The sequence below is a fragment of the Toxotes jaculatrix genome, chromosome 16 (genome assembly GCF_017976425.1).
Source record: "Toxotes jaculatrix isolate fToxJac2 chromosome 16, fToxJac2.pri, whole genome shotgun sequence".
In the NCBI taxonomy this organism is placed as follows: Eukaryota; Metazoa; Chordata; class Actinopteri; family Toxotidae; genus Toxotes; species Toxotes jaculatrix.
Genome location: NC_054409.1, coordinates 20754185 through 20776086, shown reverse-complemented (window position 1 = coordinate 20776086; position 21902 = coordinate 20754185). Strand labels below are relative to the sequence as shown.

The 21902-nt window shown below is 41.4% G+C and overlaps 1 protein-coding gene across 2 annotated transcripts in view; it reads left to right on the top strand.

Moving 5' to 3' along the window:
* The window catches only part of lamc3 (laminin, gamma 3), a 121438-nt gene that overhangs the window by 58664 nt on the left and 40872 nt on the right, over positions 1-21902 (top strand). For both annotated transcript variants that reach the window (XM_041059177.1, XM_041059176.1), the window contains exons 7-10: positions 9266-9364; positions 10251-10387; positions 10572-10691; positions 18372-18570. In XM_041059177.1, the coding sequence (XP_040915111.1) occupies positions 9266-9364; positions 10251-10387; positions 10572-10691; positions 18372-18570 (555 nt within the window). The remainder of the gene's footprint in view (positions 1-9265; positions 9365-10250; positions 10388-10571; positions 10692-18371; positions 18571-21902) is intronic.

Genomic DNA, 21902 nt, shown 5'->3' with positions numbered 1-21902 from the left:
ACAGCTCCAAGCGCGTACGGGGGAAGTGCTCCGCCGCAGGGAAGTACCTCAACCCTAAAAATATAAAAGGGAGAAAAAAAAAATAACAGTCATTAAAACATCCATACATGTATTTTGACTTTTTGTTCATTACTATATTTTCACACACATTTTAAGTACATTTCTTATTCTTCTCTTTATTGAGATGATATTTATTTTTTTACACACCCATACGAGCTGCCACGCGGTGGTACTCTTGCCGAAGGAGGACCTGGTGCGTCTCATCCTCCTTCAGGCGGGGCGGGAAGTCCAGCACAAAGACCTGTAGAAAACAAAATTTTACAAAACAAAACATGTTTCTTACCAATTTACATTTTCATTCAAAATCACACACATTAAAATAATAACACATTAATTTTTAAAAACTCATACATTTAATCTAATTAATCAATGTACTTCTACTACTAATACAACAGGCATAAAATAAAGCTTACCTCCGGCCAGCGGCTCCTCACAGCAGTGAGGAAACGAGCAAAGTCGACGGCCGCCTCGTCGATGGTCCTGCTGGCAGTCAGGTTGTTACTGGGGGCTAGAACACAGACAGCATGAGGGGACCGAGGAAGTACAACATGTTGGACCTCAGTCCGCAGCTCAGCGGCGTGAGCCCCAGGGGTTGACATGATACCAAAAGAATACTTAGCTTCTGGCATCACGGCGAACCCGTCAGCAATGGACCGGAGATGGGAGTCCCCAACAATCAGAATGAACTGCAACAGAGAAGATTTCTTTAGCATGAAAATCATTTACGCCTCTCCAGATCAACTACTTCCTTCATAAACTGCACAATAATAACAATACCTTCTTGTCAGGAGACTCCGGTGGGATGACCAACTTGTGGCTCCGTCCAGTGAGCTTTGAAGTTGGCCACCTCAGCACCCGATGGCGGTAACCAGTACCGCGGCCTGTTTAGTAAAGAACAAGACAGATAAATGTAAAATTGAATGAAGGAAAGCAAAGCAGGAAATGTCAACAATCATTCATTTTTACCAGTAAAAAAGTACAGGAAAGAAAATGACTTTCAAAAGTTTAATATTGATGATGAATAGATTTACGGATCATTTAGGGATAAAACAGGTAGATACTCACGTGCACGAACTTCGGCACGCACATCACCCGGGCTCCAGAACGGCTTGGCTGGGGGTGAAGATCCAACCGCCTGATGACAGATACAATAACAATAATAATCATAAACATTTTTCAAAACTCTCTAGGTGACTTTACATCTCATAAAATGAACAGTGAAATTTAATAAAGCTAAGATAAAAACAAACACTTTCAAACAAAATATAACACAAATTTAAAAAGTAATACAAACATTTTAAACACAAGTACATGTGTGACTGTAAGCACATTAAACTTGTCTCTCTATGTCTGTGTGAGAGTGAGTTGTGGTAGTAACGTACGTTGCTGACTGGAGCTCGGGAGCAGGGGGGGCGGGTCTCCTTGGTCCTCTTGGTCCTTGACCCTCTGGAAGGCTCCTCTCCAGCCGGGGGGGACACCGTCTGATGAAACAGTAACATCAAAGACATGGCAGTTCCATACTGAACTCAGCACTTATGAAGAAAGCAACAGATGTAACATTTCTACAGCCATTTTCATGCAGACATTTGTCATTGTAACACAGAAACGTATCTACTGTGTAAGTACCTCCAGGGGGGGGGCGAACGACGTCAGCTCCTCCAGGTCGAGCTTCCTCCATCGCTGCTTCGCCGCCGCCGACTTCTTGGACTTCCTTGGCATCCTGCCGACAGAAGTTCAAGACAAAAAAAAAAAAAAAACAAGAGAAATGCTTCTCAAACGTTAGATAGACTAACCTAACGAACTAACCTGAACCTAACCTAAATCTAAACTATACCTAATATGCCTAACTTAATATATAAAATGAAATGTGACACAGATGTGAGGACAGATTACAGCAGAGAGAGAGAGTGATGAAACAATGATGTAGTGAATTTGTGTGTGGGTGATGTGGTGATACTGCTCTGAGAAAGACGATCAATAGCTGGGACAGCACTGGAAACCTTCAATCTTATCTGCAAAAAAAAGAAATGTCTCAAATGTTACAAGTCAATAGTAGGAACATGCTCATAGCATAACAGACACGTTAAACATCTATGCTTGTCATGATGTGTGTGTCTGTGGGCACAGAATTTACTTTATAATTCTATCTCATAATTTATAACAATAATAGATTGTAATTATAATACTATATACATTTTTATAATACATGGTATTATAGTAATAGTTTATTCCTCAAGACAAAGAATTACCATAACACTATAAATATGCACCAACAAATAACACCAACTTCAGCAAATGTAACAGATTTTATCAACAGCAAAATGCACATTACCAAAAGCAAAAACACAGGGAGAAAGGTGTTTTTCCCTGGTCAAAAGGCAGTATTTAAAACTACAGTCACACACTAAACAACAAATCATGAGGCAGTAATGTCTAGCTTCAGCAAGCTTACTTTTAGCACCGTTAGCTTTTCGCTGAGCGTAATGTTTTTCTATAGAAAAAGCAAAGTCACTGCTATAACACTATAAATATGCACCCACAAATAACACCAACTTCAGCAAATGTAACAGATTTTACCAACAGCAAAATGCACATTACCAAAAGCAAAAACACTCATGTATGAAATACTTCATTTTCTACTTAATCAAGGTAGAGTGTAAAACTTTATTTAAAAAAAATTAAGAATGATATTTTTCCAACTCCAGAAAAAATACTTTAAGTCACAGTTTATCACAGACAACCAAACAAACACAGGGAGAAAGGTGTTTTTCCCTGGTCTAAAGGCAGTATTTAAAACTACAGTCACACACTAAACAACAAATCATGAGGCAGTAATGTCTAGCTTCAGCAACCTTACTTTTAGCAGCGTTAGCTTTTCACTGAGCGTAATGTTTTTCTATAGAAAAAGCAAAGTCACTGCTATAACACTATAAATATGCACCCACAAATAACACCAACTTCAGCAAATGTAACAGATTTTACCAACAGCAAAATGCACATTACCAAAAGCAAAAACACAGGGAGAACGGTGTTTTTCCCTGGTCAAAAGGCAGTATTTAATACTACAGTCACACACTAAACAACAAATCATGAGGCAGTAATGTCTAGCTTCAGCAAGCTTACTTTTAGCACCGTTAGCTTTTCGCTGAGCGTAATGCTTTTCTATAGAAAAGACAAAGTCACTGCTGTTGCTTATAGCGCGATTCTCAGCAGCGGAGCGAACAGCGTTGACTTTGATGTCACCGATGTACCACAACCGTGTACCGGCGTTAGCTGATAGCAAGACTTAAGGTTCTTATATAGCAACAGGCCGACCACAAATAATTAAACACATTAACCGAAATCACAATACAGTAATGTCTAGCGTAATCTCACGTCTATTAACGATGTCAGTACGCTAATGTTTGTCACCGCTATTGGCTTAGAGCGTGACTCCGAGCAGTGGAGGGGAGCTCCGGCTCTGTTAGCGGAGGCTAACGGAGCTAGGAGGCTCCGTCTGCTGCTCCGCTAAAGAATAACGGACATACGCAGCTTGGTTAGCTTCTTTAGCTACTTCTTCCTCAACAGTTAACTGGCGAAGCAAAGGAAGCGGACGAAGCAAGCAAACGGCGCTAGCGGACGACGCTAGCGGAGCTAACGGCGCAGCTAGCTCGGATTAACATAGTTGTACAGAAACAGACCGACCAAAAACAAGTACATCCACTTGTTCCACAATAATGAGAAATCACTATATATCACACGTCAATAATATCTAGCTTCAGTAAAACCACCTTTACTAACAATTTCAGTATGCTAATGTGTGTCAAACAGAACAGCCTCTTACCTATGATGAGATCAAAGGGTGTCGATCAGCCCCGGGCCAGTGCTTTTATATCAAGGCGAAATAAAATGCACACGGAACTGTCCAATCAGAGTCTTCCTGTGTCTCATCCGACGTGATCTGTCAAATCAGATGGCCGATATCTGTGAACTTGACACAGACACGTATGCGCCGTTCACACGTTCGAGTCCGAGCAGTCACACTGCATTTCATTATTAATATTTATTTTTATTAATGTATTATAATACAACACATTAATGAAAACACAAACGTTAACTTTTTTACTTTCTTTTTTTATTTTTTTGGTGATTAACTCCACTCCTCACAATGTATAGAGACTGTGAATTAATTTTTACCCTTTAAATGCAAATGCAAAGTGTATTTTCTTGTGCAGGGATTATCAGTTTAGGATATGTCAACAACACTGATTTTGAAAAGTTATCCCTTTTTGTAATATTAGAAAAAATATTTAAAAAAAATAATATTATCTCTAAAAGAATTTCCATAAATAAATAACCTTCATAAAAATATAAAACATAACACATGTATGTTATATTTTCAACTCTGAAATGAAATTTATTTCAAAGATGTAAATTTAAAAAAAGTATAAAAACTGACATAATTCCAACAAATGAATGTTATAAAATGAGATGGAAACTCTGAGTTGGTAATTCTCTCTCTCTCTCTTTTTATATATATAGACACACACATATATATACACATATGCACACACGCATTTATATGTATACATATACATATACATATATATATATATATATATATATATATATATATATATGTCTATGTCTATGTCTATGTCTGTGTCTGTGTGTATTCTGTGTGTGTCAGAGTGTGTCTGTATTTGTGTGTACTTGTGTTTCTGTATGCCTGAGTGGGTCTGTGTCAATAATGGGTTGTGCTTCGCACAACCCATTATTGACACTATTGTGTGTGTGTCTCAGTGTATCTGTGTGTCTGTGTGTGCCTGAGTGGGTCTTTGTCAATTGTGCGGTGCTGGCGCACCGCACAATATTGACTTTGTGTGTGTCAGTCTGTCTATGTGTGTGTCTGTGTTTGTGTGTGTCTGTGTGTGCCTGAGTGGGTCTGTGTCAATACTGGGTTGTGCTTCGCACAACCCAGTATTGACTATTGTGTGTGTGTGTGTGTGTGTGTATGAGTCTGTGTGTGAGTCTGTGTGTGTGTGTGTGTTTGTGTTTGTGTTTGAGTGCCTCTGCCAATATTGTGCGGTGCTACCGCACCGCACAATATTGACTGTGTGTGTGTGTGTGTGTGTGTATGAGTCTGTGTGTGCCTGAGTGGGTCTGTGTCAATACTGGGTTGTGCTTCGCACAACCCAGTATTGACTATTGTGTGTGTGTCTGTGTGCCTCTGTAAATATTGACTGTGTGTGTGTGTGTGTATGTGTAAGTGTGTCTGTGTCTTTGTCAAAAGGGAGCTGTGCTACGCACAGCTCCCTTTTGACTTCTATAGTTCTGCTATAGTTTTAATTACAAAGACAGAGAGACATAGAGTTATTACAGGGAGAGAGAGAGCCACAGCTCTTGCAGTCACGGTTGCCATGGGGATGAGCTTTCCCGCCGCTGAGGCAGCTCACAGGTGCTCTGACGAGCTCATTTTCGGCCGAATCAGGCCTGCCGAACAACTGCTATTCATGGAAAAACAAAACATGGTATCGCTAAACAAACAGCACCGTCAAAGAGACAAGACTTTAAGGAAGACCTGAATCTATTTTTTATGGTCCTACTGTCTAAAATGTGGATTTTACAGCAAGTTTCAAAAAAGGGGATTTTCTGCTCTTCTCCAAAAATCCTCTGCTCGATTAACATTGGAGTCAATGGAGCAGTTGAGAGCTCCTCTTGTCGCTAAAAGGCCCGCCAAAGAAAAACCGTAAATCCTACAGAAAAAATGAACACATTGTGAGAGAGAGGACAAGTGTGGCTACAAGTGTGGAGAATTTCACTGCTCTAGAGTAAAATTTGTGGCCGTAGTCATCGTGTAAATAAAAAATTTCAGAGAGTTCTTTTAAAGCCTCTCCACTCTAACCTCCCACTCTAGCCCGGAACATTCCGCAATACACACTCATTGTAAACCCTGATTTTTTCCAAATTCACTGCTGATCAGTTAGAGCTCACAGTTAAAAAACTACACAACTTTTGAAAAAGTTGAATACACCCCGAATACACGAGACTTGTGTCTACATTTTACAGTTTGAATGGTGTTTCTAGGTGAAAGTATGCCAGAGGAGATACTGTTTGAAAAAGGGGAGAATTTGCGACTTTTTTGAAAATTTCCCAGCCATTCTCTATGGGAAAATTTCGGCCGGTTTTTCGCAAATTTCTTCGCGAAACGTGAATATTCTGGAGAACAAAATACAAGCACACCGAGTCCGATCGAGCCGCACGTTTTGATGTATCATTTGTTAGTGTGCGCTCAACGGTGTGGGACGAGTTACGAACCGAAAGTCGGGGCGGAAGAAGAAGAAGAAAAATCCACAGAATAACAGTAGTGTGCATTGCTTTGCATTGCACACTAGGTACCTCTATAGCTTTGCTATAGAGGTGCCTAGTGTGCATGCATAGCAATGCACCACTAACTAGACAATTTCCCTTTGGGAAATCGCGAGAGTGGTGCATTGCACTGCTAGTAATGTTGTGTGCTTCGCAAAACCCAGTATTGACACTATTGTGTGTGTGTGTGTCTGAATGTGTGTGTGCGTGTGTGTGTGTCTGTGTTTGTGTTTGTCTGTGTGTGCCTGAGTGGGTCTGTGTCAATACTGGGTTGTGCTTCGCACAACCCAGTATTGACTATTGTGTGTGTGTGTGTGTGTGTGTGTATGAGTCTGTGCGTGTGTCTGTGTTTGAGTGCCTCTGTCAATATTGTGCGGTGCTGGCGCACCGCACAATATTGGCTTTGTGTGTGTCAGTCTGTCTATGTGTGTGTCTGTGTTTGTGTGTGTCTGTGTGTGCCTGAGTGGGTCTGTGTCAATACTGGGTTGTGCTTCGCACAACCCAGTATTGACTATTGTGTGTGTGTGTGTGTGTATGAGTCTGTGTGTGAGGGTGTGTGTGTGTGTGTGTGTGTGTGTGTTTGTGTTTGTGTTTGTGTTTGAGTGCCTCTGTCAATATTGTGCGGTGCTGCCGCACCGCACAATATTGACTGTGGGTGTGTGTGTGTGTGTGTTTGTCTGTGTGTGCCTTCGCACAACCCAGTATTGACTATTGTGTGTGTGTCTGTGTGCCTCTGTAAATATTGACTGTGTGTATGTGTGTGTGTGTCTGTGTCTACGCACAGCCCCCTTTTGACCCCTATAGTTCTGCTATAGTTTTAATTACAAAGACAGAGAGACATAGAGTTGTTACAGGGAGAGAGAGAGCCACAGCTCTTGCAGTCACGGTTGCCATGGGGATGAGCTTTCCCGCCGCTGAGGCAGCTCACAGGTGCTCTGACGAGCTCATTTTCGGCCGAATCGGGCCTGCCGAACAACTGCTATCCATGGAAAAACAAAACATGGTATCGCTAAACAAACGGCACCGTCAAAGAGAGAAGACTTTAAGGAAGACCTGAATCTATTTTTTATGGTCCTACTGTCTAAAATGTGGATTTTACAGCAAGTTTCAAAAAAGGGGATTTTCTGCTTTTCTCCAAAAATCCTCTGCTCGATTAACATTGGAGTCAATGGAGCAGTTGAGAGCTCCTCTTCTCACTAAAAGGCACGCAAAAGAAAAACCGTAAATCCTACAGAAAAAATGAACACATTGTGAGAGAGAGGACAAGTGTGGCTACAACTTTGGAGAATTTCACTGCTGTAGAGTAAAATTTGTGGCCGTAGTCGTCGTGTAAAAAAAAATTTCAGAGAGTTTTTTTAAAGCCTCTCCACTCTAACCTCCCACTCTAGCCTGGAACATTCCGCAATACACAATCATTGAAAAGCCTGAATTTTTTCAAAATCACTCATGATCAGTTGGAGCTCACAGTTCAAAAACTACACAACTTTTGAAAAAGTTGAATACACCCCGAATACACGAGACTTGTGTCTACATTTTACAGTTTGAATGGTGTTTCTAGGTGAAAGTATGCCAGAGTAGATACTGTTTGAAAAAGGGGAGAATTTGCGACTTTTTTGAAAATTTCCCAGCCATTCTCTATGGGAAAATTTCGGCCGGTTTTTCGCGAATTTCTTCGCGAAACGTGAATATTCTGGAGAACAAAATACAAGCACACCGAGTCCGATCGAGCCGCACGTTTTGATGTATCATTTGTTAGTGTGCGCTCAACGGTGTGGGAGGAGTAGCGAACCGAAAGTCGACACGGAAGAAGAAGAAGAAGATGAACCGCAAGAACAATAGTGTGCATGCTTTGCATTGCACACTAGGTACCTCTATAGCTTTGCTATAGAGGTGCCTAGTGTGCATGCAAAGCAATGCACCACTAATGAATCTTGGGTCTAAGTTAGCCAGTTAGCCAAAAACACAGCTTAAATGAATGGTAATGGATGTAAAGGCTGATGATGTAATTGTGCAATTTAATAGTGTAATTTGGCCTGTAGTTTACTAAGAATTATTTTCACGACAAAGATTTTATCAATACACACGCGTACTCATGCCAGCATGCACGCACGCACACACACACACACACACACACACACACACACCTTTCTCTCATTCATGCAGCAAAATCAGGCTGTTGAGTTGAGGTGTGAATTACTCAGACCACTGGAGCAGAAACAAGCAGAGACGGCTTGCCTTGGGATAATTGAATTATTTGTAATAGCACCTCATTAAAAATAGATTCTGTGTTACAGTTTCAAACAAAAGTAATCAATCAATGAAGGTGATCAAACACATTTTGACATAATCCAAGACACTGCTGACCCACACACCTACTCATTTGCTTTTATCAAGGTTGTTTGCTCAGCGTCTAAATTTTGAATGATGGATTGTGTGCTATCAAGCATCTCGGCGTTGGTGATTTGTTACAGGAACACTTGTTGTGCTTTTTGAATGAGTGCAGCGATGACAAAAACACACTGACGGGGTCAGTGAGTTTTTAGGGAAACCCAGGTTTAAGCCTCAAGACAGGTATCCATGTTGTTGAAGTCTCCTTGAGCAAGACACCCCACTGGTTGCAGAGTTGCTGTTGTGTAGCTGACCATCTGTGATCTGGAGGTAGGGGCAAGCAAATAGAGATTACCCTAATGCAGATCAGTAAAGCTGTGACATTAAATTGTCCTTGTCTTTGACATTCTTAGCTCTTCTTTGTGAACTATACATCATTTTCTCCCACACACACACACACACACACACACATATCCATTAGATGTAGTGGTTTTAAATCTTTCCTCTTCATGTCACATTTGGTCTGCAGGCCGTGTGACTGCGACCCCAGCGGGAGTGTGGACGACTGCTCTCCTCTGGATGGACGTTGTCTCTGCAAGCCAAACGTGGAGGGACAGAGCTGTAACAGGTGTGTTATAAGCTTGTTGCTTGCGTCACCTATGTGCGTACATGGCCTGTGGTTACCAAGGCAACTGTTGGAAGTCCTACACAGTAGAACAACTGAAGTCATTACTAATTTGTCTTAATTTTGAGAACAAAACATTTATATTTTATTTATTTAAATTATATTTGTTAGTTGGAAAATATAAATTAAGTATATTACACCCAGCAGATAGATCAGTGCGTCATTCAGATGGAATGACGCACTGGAGAACAGGTGTTCTTCAGTGTTCAGAAGAACAGGTGAACAATAAAAAAAGTAAAGATTCGGGAATAATTTGTTTAAAAAGTTCTCTCATTTTTGGGGCTGTCCATCCTTTGGACTCTGTGGACAGTGAGTGTGGCTGTAACAATATGTCAATAACCAAGCCTCTGCTTCTCCCTGTCTGTTTTTATCTTGTTCCTCTGGGATGCAGGATCAAACGGATAAATTTGCTGTGACATTAGGAAAACACACAGCCCCAGGTCTCCAACCACTGAATAATTCCGTGCTCCCTGTTTGTTGACTTTTTTGCTGATTTCATGGCTCGTTGAGCAGGCCCCTCTCCTGTGTAATGTGACTAGTGTAGTGGCTGATTTTTAGCAGTGTTCCTTTCCCACCCATATGCCAGCTAGTGTCCGTAGGTCAGAGCTCAGGGTCTATGCAGCTGAGCTCCATTTGGTGCCTTCCTCCTTAGTGCTGCAGTCTGCAGTGGCCAGCATCGCCAACTGCTGCAGTGAGAACAACTTAAAGAGATTAGTAAGAATAACACTACGGCAAGGACGTGGTAAATAGTTGCAATGAAGCGTGTATGCAGCATCTGCATGTTAATAACTTTTTAAGCACGAGGGTGTGTATGTGTGTGTACCTACAGATGCAAGCCAGGCTTTTTCAACCTACAACAAGTAAATCCAGCAGGCTGTCAGCCTTGTTTCTGCTTTGGCCACTCCCTGGCCTGTTCTTCATCCAGTCACTACGCTGCTGTCAACGTCACTTCCGACTTTATTGAAGGTATTGTCTTAGGCTCTCCAGCCATTAATAAGGTTTTATTATATGTAATAAAAATCACAGATATTAAAACCACTTAAGCTCTTTTTGAACACTAGTATTTATCATATATATCATGAGAGGAGAATAGCTATGGCTCACATTTTGAAATACCTTTTTTTTTTTTTTTTTTTTTTAACCTCCTCAGATCAGGATGGCTGGGTGGGAGAGTTCACTGGAGGACAGGAGTACCCCCTGCTGTGGAAGGAAGGTGAAGTCTACCTGCTGCCTCTCAGTGAGGACGACATTGGCTTCTACAAAGCTCCTGGTGAGTTAGAATGGAAAATAATAGAGATTTGAATTCATCCATTAGGACAGATCATTACCTCAGGTTGGGTCAAATGGGTGGGTTAGAGTCCCAAAGAAGATGTTTTAGCATTGTTGACAGTTGTGTTATTAGATAATAAATCCTCTAGTTGTTGCTACAGCTGGAGGATTTATTTAGGAGCAAAGATCCATGAGAGCAGCTCTGAGCTACCTGTCACTCTGATTTAAGCAGCAGTTGCAGCTTCAATCATATTGTTGCTGATATTAGTGTTAGTAGAGCATGTGTAATACTCATAGCTTGTTCCTATTGTTTCGTATAGTGAGATTAATCAGGGTCTCTGGCAGTGGGTCATACGGCAGTTATTCTGACACCATTTCTTCCAATTCCTTATCAGAGCCATTAGAAGATAAGGGAATAAACTGGCCCTGCTACAGGACTTAGGGCCCATTTCTATCAGCTGCCCCTGCAGCAAAGGCCTGATGGAATTGGATGTCTAGGCCCTGCTGGAGAAGCAACAAAGTGAAAATTGGCTTGGTTTCCTCTTGTCTCCACTAAGTCGGTTCTAGGCATCAACTCACAGCCCCTCCAGCCACCATGCAGTCCACAGCCGGAAGCAAAACAGGAGCAATCCCATTAACTCCGCATCCTGGAGGTTTAATGCCCAAAATGCGTGATCACAGAGAACAACTCCATTTGGAGGCATCTTTTTTTAGAAAGATGAAATTTTCACAGGCGAAAGAGGATGTGACAAAGCCTGGTGGTCAGACATAATTTGTAGAATGTCATTAGAAATGCACTGATAAGTTCTGGATCTGCAAGTTTGGCTGGTTTTTTGTGTGTGTGCATGTGCATACACGTGATATGAGCATAAGTCCATAATGAATGCTTGCATGCTCTGCCATATGCACTATATGTGTAATTACAAGTGTACATGGTTAATAGTGGGGTTTTTTTAAGTTGCTTTCTTCTTCACACAGTCTATAGTGACGTCTCTGTAGGCCACACAGATTAGTGGTCCAACTGGCCGAGAGCAGCTTTGTGGCAGCCTGCTTATCTACTTCGCCCAGTGCTTGTTTATGTTGTTTCTCCACATAATAAATGCACAAATCTATTGCCTTGCCATCCCTATTAATGATCTCATTTTCTCTTGCCTTTTTTTTTGTAGTGGTGCATGTGTACAGTTACTTTAAAGATTAGACTAGAGCGGCAGAGGCTTTGGAAGTAGCTCTGGAATTCTCTCTCACGCTGCCTCTGTCTCTGTTCTTTTTACTTTTAATTTATATTTGTGCTGAAATCCCTCCACTGTGTTCTTCAACAAAGTAAGAGATAATTCTGAGTGACAACTCCATGTCAAACACCATACAAACTGCAATTTCTATGATTCCCAGGAATGTATTTGTCACCGTAGTTTGTCCCGGGCTTAAGCTGCCACATAAGAGACAGGATTCAATCATCACTTTTTTTTTTTTTATTGAGCTGGTGATGCAAGAGAGAAGAGCGTTTGGGATCTGCGTAGCTCACCTGGCTCCAGAAATATTAGCTGGTGCTTGGACGAGGATAAGACGTCACAGATTCTCCCTCAATAGTGTTTGACAAGGAGTTGTTGGAATAGACAGGGAGAGTGCAGAATTTCACTTGACTTTCACAACAGGCCAACATTGCACTTACGCCAGTCAGGACGTCAGCATTGCATCCTCTTTTTCACTGCATGAAAACATTTCATTCTTGTAAATGACTTAAATTGTCCTCCCTCCTGTTTTCCCTTCACTACTAGTGTGTCAAGTAATAAATCTGCGTAGGTAGACGTATGTGTGTGTGTGTGTGTGTGTGTTTGCGTGTGTGCACTTGGGAACACTCTCCCTCTGAAGCATGTGCATTGCCACTTGTCCTCTTCCTGATCCTGGACATCTGCTTGACAGTTAACACAGGCGGAGTTCAAGTCCCTGTGGTGACTCAACAGACTGACCACTTGAGCGCAGCTGCCAGGAACTATCATAGACAAACATGAAGTACCTCCCCAAACAGTTGCTTTGACCTGCCTCCAACAACCGTGGTCACCACTTGAATCTGCTGGACAGTAACTGTGGCTCTCTTGGCTGAGCAGCATTTCATGCTGAAGGGGACGTCATCTAACATAAGTCCTTACAGCCATCTGCTGAGAAGCTTGCGATGTTGATCCTTTCCATATCTGCAGCACAGGCCAACCTGCCAAGTCTGAAGCAGCGGGGAGACTGTAAGAAAAGAGGAAAGAAGAGGGAAAGATAGACAGAATTTTAATGAAATAACCCTCTACAAGAAGGCAAGAGAGCAGCATATGGCTGCTCTTGTGCACAGCTGAGGAGTGGAGGAGAGAAAGAAGGAGCAAAGATCCATGAGAGCAGCTCCAGGCTACCTGTCACTCTGATTTAAGCGGCAATTGCAGCTTCACACAACCTCAGCGATACCTGCGCCAATGTCTGCATGTAATCCAGTCTGGAGGCCTTGTCATCTGACTGGAGAGATAGAAGAAGGGAGGGAAGGTAGGGAATAAAAACAAGGAATATGAAGTACAGAAAAATAGAAGCAGAGGTGAAGTCAATGGATTTAGAAAGTGAATGATTGGTTGGTTGAGTGAGGCTCGAGGAGAGAAAAGATTGCAGTATTCTTGTAACAAACTGAGGTGTTTGTTACACCCCCTTCTCACCCCCTGCTGGCTGCATCCCACGGCCTCCCCAACCTCCCTCCAAGAGCTCTCTGTCTTCAGCGTCTGTTGTCTTTACACAATGAATCATTTGGGCAGTCTCTTAATTCTCATTCATGGCCTTGCTCTTGGTTGCACAAGAGAGCATTCTGAAGAAATTCAGACTGTGAATACTCTCTCAACTCCACACACCTGACCAATCACCGTGTAGATCTGATCGTTAGATTGTCTGTTTCGGAAAGTCAACAAAAATTGTCCTGCCAATTCCAAAGTCGGAAAAGTGTTGGGATGAGGGGATTTCTGATGCTGTTAGACAATCTGGCAAGCACTTTGATTAAAACCATTGGGGCCCTAAGGCTGTTCAGACCTACATATAGTATTCTCCTTCATTTCAGACCACAGCATTGGCACAATGGAGGCTCCGATGCTGTACGCTCAGGCAAAATCACATGGATCAACTTACGATAAGAAAGAAACTATGTTGGCTTATCAGACACACTCGTACGTTCCTGGTAGATTACTTTATAACATGAATGACATATTTCTGCTCAACAGTGTGTTTTAATTGTTGAGACAGGCTAGAACAATTTTAGCCGTAATAACCTTCCAGAGTATGTATTAATGAAATCATACTTCCTCCATCATTTCATTATGCGCCTGTAGCAACACAGTTCCCACACCAACAAAGCCCCTTGTATTTTAATGCAGTACTATTTTTGGTCTAAACAACTATTAATAAAAGAACAATATGACTCCTTCATTTACATTTGGACAAGAACCCTCAGAGCTGAGACAAGTCCTCTGAATTGATCTCTGCTCACACTCGACCCCGAGTTTGCTCTGCTCCACTCTCCACTTGGTCCCCTGTTACTTCAACTAAAGAACAGAAATAAATCATCATGGGTTTCATAGGTTTACCGAATGTGCCTGTGTTTAAGTCTGCATATGCATATATGATGTATATTGGGGTTTAGCAGTTCCCTTGAATATAAATGAAACTTCCTTCCTTTCGTGTAATCAGGTTTCTGGTCACGTCCTTTGCGACTGCAGGCAGTGCAGTTTAGTGTGAGACTCAGTGTACTGACAGTATTGGACCTGTTTAGAACTTTAAAGTTTGTCCATCCAGCCTTTGCCCTCACACTGTCTGCACGGTGGTCGATGTTAGAGCCTCAGCGGGACTTGTGTTTGTGCGAGGCAGCAGTGATTTAATTGAAATGGAGTTGATTTAATTTGGTTGGAGCAAAGTCTAAACCCCCTGATTGATCGTGAGCTCCTCCACCATTCCCCAAAAGTTATACGGGCATCTATCACTTGTTGTGATAGCGGCTTTATGCGCTCCTGGCAGAGTGTCAGCAGCTGCACAGTCAGTGGACTTCAGATCATTCTGACAGATTCATAGAAACAAAATGGAAATAGAGTGGCACAGACTGAAGCTTTGGTTAATTTCCACTCTGTTTTTTTTTTAATATGCTGATTCGAATAAACACATCATTTGGACTAACGCAGGGCTGCAGCACTTACTTTTATTATCATTTAATCTGTTGAGAATTTTTCAGTTTTCAGAGCTCAATTTGACATCTTGAACTAGCTTAAAATTGCTTTTTTTGTCTGATCAACAGTTTGAAATATATTGCCAAAAAAAAAAATAACTATAACATATTGGGAAAGACACTACTCTTCCTGAGGGGGTGGGCTCTGGCTCTGGCTCTGTTTTTACCTTTTGACAGAGCCAGGCTAGCTGTGTTTTTCTGCTTCAGTCTGTTTACTAAGCTAACCTAACCATTTCCTGGCCGTTGCATCTAACTCTTGGCAAGAAAGTGAATTTTTAGTGAATGAATTATATGATAATTCACCTATTGTACCTTCCTGTTGATTGACTGATCAGTTAACTGACAGATGGTACCAGGAATACACCGAATGCTACAAAGAAAATGTGCATCTCAGCATTGTGAGAGGAGATACAGTACATTCTCACATGTGCGCAGCTTTCTCGCTTTGGTATCTAGAGATTTCTAAACTTTTTAATTCTCTCCTATTTGTCATTTGAGATAAAATAATGAATATAAATCCCTGGCAATACATGGACAGCAGATCAGACTTACACATGAATAATCCTTTCATTGTTTTTTTTTATAGTGATTCATTACTTTGGAGAGGGCCCCCCAGTGGGGCCGTTGTTGAACGGTCTGTTAGGGTTGTGAGTAATTATTTCTTTGGTACTTCTGTCCTCATAGACAGAGAGAGAAGACCCAGGAACCCCACTGATGCAAATCAGACCTCAGCAGAGAAATGGCCAGCAAGCTATACCTGAAACATAACCTCTTACAATCATAAGGGAGCACTTTAGGAGAGAATATGAGAATATTAGCTTAGTCACACAATATTATTACTGGGCTCATTACCCACCGTTATGCAAGGAATATGCAGTATATATTTCCTATAAATCATTTCAAAAGTAATATCTGTTGACTTTTATTTTCTGTGAATATGAGTTTCTTACATTATTCATTATTACAGTGCGTCACTCCCCAAATATAGCTAACTGCCTGTTTTCTGTTCCCCCCCAAAAAATAGTGGCTCTGCTGAGACTGTTCTCATTTATAAACTTAATGCAACAATGGCCATCTGCTGGCAGATGCTGTTTTGTTGAGTGCAGCTTAAGTAGCATGTGCGTCTGAGTAACTGCCTGAAGAAACCAAACTTTATAAAACAGCAAATTTGCAGCATCTCAGAGACCAGAGAGCCGGGTTGATGTCTGCATTTTATAAAAACCTCCACACATTTAGCTCAGAGGCACTATGTGCAGCTGAGAAACTGACAAAAAACAATTAAATGTTTTCAGATCAGTCAAAAATATAACAGAATACTTCAATAAAGATTTCACTTTGTTAAATAATAAAAATGGGAGAATAAATATAAAGCTTTACATCTTTTCTTTACAGCCAGCTTTGTCTCTCTACAGAATATTAAATAAATAAATACTTGAATTATTTTATGCTTCAGTTTATCTATTTGTCTTTCACTGTGCTCATTTTTTTTCCCCACTCAGTTTTCCTATTTCATCAGTTTTGGTGCACATTTAGCACCATTTCTGATTTTTGTCTCTTCGTTTCTTGAACATAGTGAGCAGGCGTAGTTTAGCTCCAATCACCACATCCTGTTGAGTCACTTATGTGTTTGGATCTAAATTTGCCCTGGTATGAGTGGTGGCTTGACATACTCGGGAGTGCGTATTGATCGGTCATTTCATTTAGTCCTTGCACCCTTTCCATATTGGTTGTTTTTTCACTGGTTAAGATGTTTAGATGTGAGAGGGCTCATTGAAAGCATTCCTGTCTAAGTGGTGATGGATTTAATCTAAGCCTCTTTTCCTTCCTTACTGGCTGATTTTTTTTTTTTTTTTTATTCCTTGTCATCAATATGTATTGATTCTGAAACTACACCGAGATCTGTGACAGCTCATTTCACTTGAGAAAGTGTTTTGTCTTCACTGGTGATGATTTGTGGTTGTTAAGCTGCTCGCCCTGCTCCTGATTGGCTGTAATTATCTATTCCTATTGATTCTGAAGTCACATTGACATGAATGATGCCTTATTGGACTAAGAACAGAAAGTGCTATTGATTAGCCATGTAATTGAAGCCTTTCCCCTTTCATCACTGCCTGTTTTTCATTTCCTACACATACTGATATTGATGAGTTGAATGATAAATACAAATACAGACTGTGACAAATAAAACGAAAAAACTAAAATGAAGTGTCTTAGTAAGGTGTTGGGCCAATGTGTCCCACCAGAACTAATTGAGATCAGGTGAGTACGAAAGCCTTCGGTGACCCCTCATGCCCTATGGATGGGGACATTGTCACTGTGGAAAAGACCAGCCCCATCAGGACAGACAAATTAGAGAAATCAAAAAAATGTTTTTAACTCAACTCACTTACACTGGTGCCAAACAGAAAGCAAGTGTCACTGCAGCTGGAAAAGTAGCTGAGAGATACAATAGGAATACTAATAATATAATGTATAATAAACCAAACTATGTGATTTGCAAAGCAAATGGTATTCTTTATTGGACCTTGAAATGCATGAAATAATGAAAGAAGAAACAGTTTAGACTTCACTCAAATACTAATTGCATTGCTTTTTTACTTTAAAACGTAATAGCTTCTCCACAGCTAAAAACCTCAATTCAGAGTTTCAGAAAGTGGGTTCTTGCCAAACTCTTGCAGGTGAAGTGAAAACATTGATTAATTGGGGCACAGGTGTCACAGTGAGAGTGGGCGGTGGATGTACACAGGGGCACAACACAGATGATAAAAGAGGGCTGTTGGTTGAGCAGATATTAGACGATCAGGCAGTTGAATTGCCCAAACTGACGCCAGAGGCCCCTCGTAAGCAGAATCACCCACTCAAGTCCTCAGCACTCCCAGCCCCCAGAACAGCTCAGGATGTACTTCACACACGATTACGCTCAAAAACAAGGTGGCAACCAAGCATGCAACCTGTCAGTTTTGCCCACTCACTCACCCAGAGCTGGCAGAGAATGGCAGCGTAGTGGTTTTTTATAGAAATTGTTATGATTTTTTCATTTTTAGAACATAACTGATGCTTTCTACAGTAGTGTTGTTTACATTTTTCTGCCTGTTTCTTTTTAAATATCAAAACTTGTGCATGTTTTTTCTTTACACGGTTTTTGGGGGTTGGGATCAAGCACCGCAGAAAAGGGGGTGAGGCAGAAAACTGTAATGAGCCATAGATGAGAGGATGGTTAATTACAGTTTGACCCCTGCAGTGGACTATATGTGGTACCCCTCTGCCCTCACATACACACACATAGACACTCACAGACTGAAAGAGGAAGGAGCTGGGAGGACATTTCTAAATTCTACCACGACACACTTGCATGCATACAGTTACATGTCTGTGTTTACTACATAGGTGGCATAGTTGACTCCACTCACCTCTCAAACATCCAACCTCTACTTCCCTCTCCCACATTAGAGAAATTCCTGGGTCACCAAGCCTACAGCTACGGCCAGCTCCTCTCCATCACCTTCACCTCTGAGACCCCCGAGCTGCTCCCCGACCACGTCACCTTGCTCCTCCAAGGCTCTGGAATCTCCCTGTCTGCTGACCTTTCACCACAACCAGTGCTTGACCATGACCCCGGCCTCGCACCGCGGCACTCCTTCATTCTCAGGTACAAGGATGCAGGCATGGGGCTGTCAGTTTGTGAGTCTATGCACATTTTTTTTTTTAGTTTTTTTTTTTTTACTGGTGAACTTGAGTCTCTCCGGAAAATACCAAAGCGTTTGCCTGAATGTGTGCATGAGAATGGATGTTGGGATGTTTGTTTTTCCCCATTCTCCCTGTTGCCTGACTTGTTCCTTGTTACAATATATATAGAGTCCGCAGAGTACAGACTATCCAGGACACCCGTGTACTGATTACAGCTCACCCACATTGACTGTGCTGTCATGGTCCCAGCAGAATGTGAGGATATGAATGTTGTGATGAGCCAGCACCTCCATGCTCTGGCTGTCACGTAGATCTGGCAGGTACAGAGCAGCAGCGTTACATTTCCATTTTTACATCTTATACATTTAGCAGAGGGTCTCACCTGGAGTGACATGACATGTATGCTGCAGTGGAAAGTCACCAAAAGTCCAAGAAAGTGATACTAAAGGTTAGGAACAGTCAAATTTACACTCAACTGACAAATTCCAAAAAAACGGTGGATATTAGGTAGGAGGTGTTCACACGTAAATATATTGCAAAGCATCTAGAATATACTGAGTGGAGAGTGGGGGATACGAGGTACTTCTTCAATCGATGGAGCTTGTAAAAGTCTGATATTCTAACTGAAGTGGGGAGGTCACTCCACTATTAGACTCCAGGAGGCAGAGGAGGGGGGTCCTGCTGGAAGGATGACCACATCATAGCAGGGGAAGGAGAGTTAAGTGGATTATAGCGACCACATGCAGAGCACTAGATGGAGTGGAGGGTGGGTCCATGGCCTGGAGGTACAGTATGTGGGTAGTGGTCCCTTTGCAGCCTAATATGCCAACAGCAGGGTTTTATATTGGAAACAAACAGCCAGCGGATGAAATGAAACATTATTGATCTTGAAGAGAAAACTAGGCTGTTGAAGGAGTAAAGAAAAAGTAAAGTATAAATAGTATACCAAAAGACCGCCATATAAACCTCAGGCATGTAAGCAAGTGTGAACACATTCTTTGGACATGAATGGCTAGTGATATGTGAACAGATCCAAACAGCATCCAAATTTGTGTGGTAATAATATGATGATCATAAAAATGGTTTTCACCACATGGGCTGAGTAGTGCAGGATAAAGCTTGACTGATGTTGGTTTAGTATTGAATCCTGCCGCCTTGGTGACTTGACAGACAGAAAACCGATAAGCTTCAGTTAGGGACTGTTTAAACAGTGCATGCAATTGGCTGAGGGCTTTTCAGACTTTTGTCAATAGTTTTCATTTCATTTTTTATCACAGGCATTTCAAACCTGGGATTTCCTCCAAGTGTAAATACAATCTCCAGCAAAAATAATGATGCAGTACAGCCCAATGCAATTCTGACTTCTAACTGGTAAAACTGGCAGAACTTTTTTTTTCCTGCTATTGATTTCCACATGGACCATTACCAGTTAATACTCTTACTTATTTTTTAAAACTTTTTTTTAAAGGTGGGGTTCAAATACAGATAATGCTTTACTATGTTATTATTTTAGGTACGTGGTTGAAATATTATGCTGTTCTGTATATTTTGTTGGCAGCCAAACCTGCGAGGAGTTTGAGGTGTAGAAATGGCAAAAAAAGTAAGACCATAAATAAAGCAATCTTGGCAATTCTCAACAACATCTGGTGAGCTGCCTGAGGAAATCAGGTGTATGATCTTCTTGTTTTGTCTTTCAATACAATACATAAGAAATGTTGTTAAAAAAACTATCGCTGTCTAAATACAATGCTGTAGTTTATATTAAAAAGCTGTAAACCTTATGAAAGCCAAGTATAACTCCAGAGAACGTGCACAGAATGAAGAATCTATAGAGGTGTGTTGGTGATGTATTCCTAAAGGGAATTACACTCTGTGTGTGTGCGCGCGTGCTCGTGTGCGTGTGCGCACACTCTTCAGCTTGCACAGAGCTCTGTAGACAAACATCCCCTGCATTCATATGGCATGGATAGCTGCAGCCCACATGCCAGGATTTATTTGGCTCTGAGAGTTTCTAACTTAATGGCAAAGTTTAGTTTGAATTAAATATTTTGTTCATATTTTTTATCTGTGACTCTGAGTTAAAACATCTTTGACCTACCACAGCGCTTTGCTGTTAACAGCTGCGGTTTTAAATGTCTGAGTAGTTTTCACTCACTCTGGTATAATATATACTATAGCCTCCCACATCTACTTGTACTGTGGAAGCGCGCTTGAGATCGCAGTCATATACATATAAATATAAATTCATGGAGCGATTTCACATGAATGCATATTTTGGGATTTTCTCACCACCACCTTGTGGCGAGAGCAAACAAATCTTAATATTACTTAGGCCTTGCAGGCAGGTATAGGTTTTATTATAATTCAAGGACAACTGCACCTCTGTGAATACTGCAGCAATCAGGCTGGATATTGTGATAAAGATAGCAGCAATCAAAATCAAGCAGCGACACAGTTCCTCTCACACAGAGCTGATGGTGTTTACATTACTCGTAGCTGGCAGTCTGCTGTTTTTGTTTTCTTGCTGTCTACTGTTAGATTATATTAAGTTGTGCATGTGTCAGTGTCAGTGTAATAGTTTGTTTGTGTTGTAGACAGTTGATTAGCATCGCTATTTGGAAACTGAGACGAAAGCACTGATTGAGCAGTCTTGTGCCACCCTGCATTTAGTTTTTAGTGCGCCGTGTCCCTGAGTTTATTTGTGTTGTCTAAACAAGTACATGTTGTGACATATTTTAGTTTTTTTTTTCTTTTATCCAAGCTAACTCAAGATGCAGGTAAGTTAAAGGAACAGTTTTCATTTTTTTCAACTTTATCTTTATCTATTGAAATAGTCATTGGTCACTGTAAGTTTCCTCCTGTCCATACTGGCTATGAAGAGATCCCTTCATTTATATGACTGGGGTCTATGGATATGTGTGAGAGGTGAAACATCTTCAAGGCCTACAGGTCCAGTTGCCCTCCATGCCATTGTGCCATGTACAGTTACATTATCAGCCCTTTCCTTCAGGTTTCTGATTAAGTCTGCTGCCGCACCAGCATACAAAAAAAGGCAGACTGTGCTGGAACATGTAGTTCCCTCCTTAAGGGCACAGCCTACTCTGACCTCTTATGATCTTTCGGTGTTCTCAGGCCACTCTAGTTTGCTGTTGATATTGACCCTCAAGTGTCTACTGTGCAGGATTGTTCCGCCGCCACTCTCTCTGCTGGAAATCCTCCTTGCACCGCTTTGCTCTCTACCAAGACTCCTGCAGGCCTTTTCCCCTTTTTGCCCTTCATGGTAAAGTGGTCAGT